Source organism: Echinops telfairi, unplaced genomic scaffold, assembly GCF_000313985.2.
Source record: "Echinops telfairi isolate 266 unplaced genomic scaffold, ASM31398v2 ScPeMD7_60;HRSCAF=208, whole genome shotgun sequence".
Classification (NCBI taxonomy): domain Eukaryota; kingdom Metazoa; phylum Chordata; class Mammalia; order Afrosoricida; family Tenrecidae; genus Echinops; species Echinops telfairi.
In genome coordinates, this window is record NW_022103958.1 from 44,492,558 (window position 1) to 44,498,288 (window position 5,731).

General features: G+C 41.9%; 1 protein-coding gene across 1 annotated transcript; it reads left to right on the plus strand.

Annotated features, from left to right (window-relative positions):
* Nucleotides 1-2,333: 2,333 nt before the first annotated feature.
* LOC101643471 (olfactory receptor 508-like) lies at nucleotides 2,334-3,442 on the plus strand. The gene is made up of 2 exons (XM_004716419.1): nucleotides 2,334-2,342; nucleotides 2,513-3,442. The coding sequence occupies exons 1-2, from the start codon at nucleotides 2,334-2,336 to the stop codon at nucleotides 3,440-3,442; spliced, it is 939 nt and encodes a 312-aa protein (XP_004716476.1).
* The last annotated feature ends 2,289 nt before the right edge of the window (nucleotides 3,443-5,731 follow it).

A 5,731-nucleotide genomic window follows, 5' to 3' on the forward strand; every position in this document is an offset into this window, starting at 1 on the left:
GTAGGGGAGGGGGCATTGTGGAGATAGTAGCATTAAAGAACTAGAGCAGGGGTGTCAAACTGGTGGCCTGTGAGCTGCATGTGGCCCCCGGGGTAATTTTTTGTGGCCCCAAATAAATAAAATGTAACGAGGGAATTTAGTGTACTGTATTGCCACGATCACCCCTAAGCGCTATTTGCTCCATGATAATTTTTTCTAATGTAAGAGTATCGTGGGCCACAAAAAATTACCTTGGGAGCCACATGCAGCCCGTGGGCCACCAGTTTGACACCGCTGAACTAGAGGAATGTTGTGTGTTTCACTGGTGCTATACTGCTGCAGCCTGGCTGCAAAGGGGCATTTCTACCCTGTCCTATAGGATATGAGTGAGACTTGAGACGATGACAGTGAGTTTAGGTTTTGAATTGGTTTGGACTTGTTTGCATTTCCTGCACCTTCAATTTGCAAGTACATTTGAGCAATTGATGGTCTGTTCTACAGTTGGTTCCTGGCCTAGTTTTAGCTGCTGATGTTGACTTTCTGCATCATCTCTTCCCACAGATTAGTCAATTTGATTTCTGTATATTCCATGTGGAAAAGTCCATGTGTATAGTTGCCTTTTGTGCTGTTGAAAAAAATGCTAAGAATAAGTCGCTCCCCTTCCAAAATGCAATCATGCCATCTCCAGTTTCATTTCTATCTTTACGGACAAGACTGGAATGTGATTAAGCCCTAATCACATACCCTTTTCCTTGGGGGCATCTTTAGACTTGACCTCAGTAAAGGGTATGAACCAGGCCACACCCTTTGTTTCTTTGGGGGTATCTTTAAGTTGATTAGAGGATGTGTCTTAAGACACCACCCTTTGTTTTCCTTGGGGGTATGATCAGCTAAAAGACAAACCCTACCTCCATCAAAGCCATTCCTCAGTATATACGAGCCATCTGGGACACAGAAAGAAATCCCAGGGACATTTTGAAGGGCACATCCAAGAACTTTATCTGATGTGGTGGGCACCACTGAGACCAGATGCACCAGAAACTGTGGCATGGAGACACAAAGGAGCGGCACCAAGACTATGAAGTCTCTTCTCATCTGACCCAAGACTATGGGACTGTGAGACAGAACAACTGGTGGGCTGGCTTCCTGGCCCATGAAGGGAAGGCCAAGGGCTCATGTGACCAAGAAAATCAGGAGCTGAGAAAGGCTTCTCTGCTGGCTGAGGAGAGGTGTTACTCTGGACCAGTGACGGTATCCTTACTGTTTGCTGATCGTGACTTTTGGCAACCTAATTAACTCCCCTGAATTGTAAGGACTGTCTGTGAGTTGTGTGTGGTCAAGGTAGCAAATTATCAAACCCAGCGTAGAATTAGAGTGCTGTGGTAAGAATGTTGGTGTCAGGATAGAGTAAAGAAGGATGGAGGGTGAAGGCATTTGACCTCTGCCTGGTGGCAATAGGGAAGCCAGAAGAGGTCAGACGTGTCCACTCCACTGTCATTTGCCACAGTGGAATTAGGAGTTTGATGATGGATGAAAGGCATTCACTTTCGAAATCATAGCAGGGCAGGCAAGTTAGCATGAGGAAGAGATTTCCAGAGACTGATGTTCTGTGATTATTCTAATGGGGATGTAAATTGGTGAGAAGTAGAAAGATGGCATCCTCTGCTGACAACCACAAGTCTTGCGCAGTCCCAAGCATCTCTGGAGCATTCTGGAGCCAAGACATCCAGAAGTAACCTGACTATCATGTCTGGCTTCCCCTTAAACTGTCCTTACTATCCTGAATCAGATACACTGCTTGATTTTGAGAGGAATCTCTCTCCTCTCTCTAATCTTCGTAATCTCCACTCTTTCCTTTCCAGGACTCAAGCATCCTCACATGTATCTTATCACGGTGCGAACTTCTTGGGTCTTGGATGTGCATTCTTTTTGAGACTTTGTGTTGGTGTAAAAACCACAGCCCGCAGTTGCGTGACTGACCTCATCTCTGTCCTCTGGGCTGGCATGTACTGAATTCAGCTGTAAAACTAGCAGTGATAATGACTGCAAATCCTCTTTGATGGAAGAAATGAGACCTCACCTGTCCTGTTGAACAGCAGCTCTTGTCTGTGGATATTGACCTATTCTGACATGTCTGCCTCTCTTTAATCATGTTTTTGGCTTAAGACCCTTTTGTTACTGGGCTTTTGAACTACCTAAGGGCCATATCTTTGATATGCTCCTATGAGAAACTATTCTTCATTGAAGATGTTATCTAACCACTTGATACAAATATAAGTTGAGCATGCTATGCTTAAAAAGGGATTTTGTCAGTATTTCTGACCTGACACCAATGGAAACATTTGTATATCTTCATGTCTTCTGTGAGATATTGTATATTAAAACATTTTGTGAAACAACAAATTAAAACATAATTATCCATATTGAAATTTTTATTACATGTCATTGTAAACATTAGTATGCAGATTATAAGATTTCCCTTCTAATTTCTGCTTGTTCTGTTTTCAGTGGGCACCATTTCCAATCGCTATAGATGGAAATGGGAAACTACACAATTGTGACAGAGTTTATTATTTTGGGATTAACAGAGGATCCTACAGTTGGTGCTATTTTATTTGTTATGTTTCTGGCAATCTATGTTGTCACTCTCATGGGAAATAGCAGCATAATCATATTAATCAGAAGCAGCCCTCAGCTTCATACTCCAATGTACCTTTTTGTCTGCCATTTGGCTTTAGTGGACATTGGGTATTCCTCATCAGTCACTCCTGTCATGCTCATGGGCTTCTTAAGGGAGGAAACAGCTCTCCCTGTTATGGGCTGTGTAGCTCAACTCTGCTTTGTGATCACATTTGGGACAACTGAGGGCTTCCTGCTGGCTGTCATGGCCTATGATCGCTATGTAGCCATCTGCTCGCCCCTGCTCTACTCCACTCAGATGTCCCCTAGAATATGTATGATCTTGGTGGGGATCTGCTACCTAGGTGGGTGTGTAAATGCTTGGACATATACTGGCTGTTTATTACGTCTGTCCTTCTGTGGACCAAATGTAGTCAACCACTTTTTCTGTGACTATTCACCACTGTCAAAGCTTTCTTGTTCTCATGATTTTACTTCTGACATCACACCAGCCATCTCCTCTGCCTCCATCATTGTGGTCACAGTGTTTGTCATAGTTGTCTCCTATGTCTACATCCTCATCACCATCCTGAGGATACGTTCCACTGAGGGGCACCGCAAGGCCTTCTCGACCTGCACCTCCCACCTTACTGCAGTCACTCTATACTATGGGACAGTTACATTCATTTATGTGATGCCCAAGTCCAGCTACTCCTCTAACCAGAACAAGGTGGTGTCTGTGTTCTACACGGTGGTGATCCCCATGCTGAATCCTCTCATCTACAGTCTCAGGAACAAAGATGTCAAAGAGGCCCTGAAAAAACTGATGGCTAGAATACACTGATGGTGCCGAACAATCTGATTTTAGGAATAAGCTCTGCAATGAAGTCCATGAGGAAAACCAAAAATAGACTTTGGGGCCAGGGCGTGGCACCGCATCAGACTCTACCAGAATATACTCATAAAAGTCAACAAACAAACCTTGATTATTTATAAGTTTTTCTTTTTTTGTTGTTGTTCTTTTGCTTTTGTGCTTATCATTGTTTTTGCATGTCTATATAGATAAGATAGGCAGGATAAACATTCTGGAGGAGAAAACAATGGGACTGACAGTTATGGGGAGGGCATTGGAGAGTGCAAGTGGGGGAATGGTCTGGGGTGCCAACAAACCCAGGGACAAGGGAAGAACAAGTGATGTAAAATAGATGTTGAGGAGGGCTTAGAATGCATGATGGGGCTTGATCAAGTGCAATGTAGGCGAGAGGAGTTACTGAATCTTGAATGAAGGTCGAACATGATAGTGGGACAAAAGGAAAGTAAAAGGAAACAGAGGAAAGGTCTAGGAGGAAAAGGACATTTATAGAGGTTTAAATACAGGCATGTATTTATGTAAATACATTTATATAAAACAATAGGGAAATCGATCTATGTACATATATTCATAAGTTAAGTCATAAGGTAGCAGAAGGACAGTGGGCCTCTACTCTAGTACTCCTCAACACAAAAACACTTTGTTCTAATAACCCAACATTCTGTGATGCTCACCTTCCCGACAGGATTGCTGATGACAAAATGGGTGCATATGCAAATATAGTGAAGAAAGCTGATTGTGCCTGGCCATCAAAAGATATAGCATCAGAGGTCTTTAAGGCTTGAAGATAAACAAGTGGCCATCTAGCTTAGAAGCAACAAAACCCACATGAAAGAAACACACCAGCCTAAGTGATCATGAAGTATCAGTGGGGTCAAGTATCAGGCAGCAAAGACCCAGAACAAAAATTATATTGATCTGAATGAGGGGGAGGGCAGAGTGGAGACCCAAAGTCCATCTGAAGACAATTGGACATCCCCTCACAGGGGGTCACAATAAAGATGAGCCAGTCATGGTGCAGTATAGCACTGATGAAACAACTTTAATGCTTCCTCTCCCATCCCCGACCCCCTCTATCATGACCCCAACACTACCTTACAAATTCAGCTAGACCAGAGCATTTACACTGGTACAGATAAGAGCTCGCAACACAGGGAATCTGGGACAGATAAATCCCTCAGGTTGAATAATAAGAGTAGCAATATCAGGAGGGGAAGGGGAAGGTGTGGGGAGAAAAGGGTAACTGTTCACAATGATTGAGCTATAACTCTTTCCCAGGGGGACAAACAACAGAAAAGTGGGTGAAGGGAGACAGTGGTTGGTGTAAGACATGAAAAAAAAAATATATTTCAAGGGTTCATGAAGGAGGGAGGGAGAGAGGAGGAAAATGAGCTGATACCATGGGCTCAAGTAGAAAGAATATGTTTTGAAAATGATGATGGCAACATGTGTACAATTGTGCTTGACACAATGGATGGATGTATGGATTGTGATAAGAGCTATAGGAGCCCCCAATAAAATGATTTTTAAAACAAAGAATAAAATGTGTATAGTGAGTACCTTGCTTGTAGATGAAAGGGTAGCATACTAAATAAATTTCAGTTTATATTAATATGTTTTCAAGTCACATGTGGACACATTAGGATAGGAATATTTAAGTAGGAAATATCTTTGTTATACTTGCTCCCTTCCATGTTATCTGCATCTGTAAGTATAGATATTTTGAAATAACTTTTGTTCTCTTTGAATGCAGTCACATCTGTGGACACATCTGAAACTTTAAAATGAGAAATGAATACTATTGAGTTCCCCACGGTATCTTCACCTAAAAGACAAGATCTCCATGCATTACAGACACTCTAAAGCAGTGGTTGTCAACCTTTGGGTCTCAGGACCCTTTCACAGGGGTCGCCTAAGAACTTCGGTAAACACATGTGGCTGTCTCCAGGTGGGTCCACCCACATGCAGATAAGTCCACTTATGAGTACCCGGCATGAAGAATGTTACCCATGCTACAACATGCTTCAAGACAAAATTTAATTTATTTGCAACTAGAAATAAATCTTTCACAATATATAATTAATATTGTTTTTGTGATTAATCACTATGCTTTAATTATGTTCAATTTGTAACAATGAAAATACATCCTGCATATTAGATATTTACATTATGATTCATAACAGTAGCAAAATTATAGTTATGAAGTAGCAACAAAAATAATTTTATGTTTGGGGGTCACCACAACATGAGCAACTGTATTAA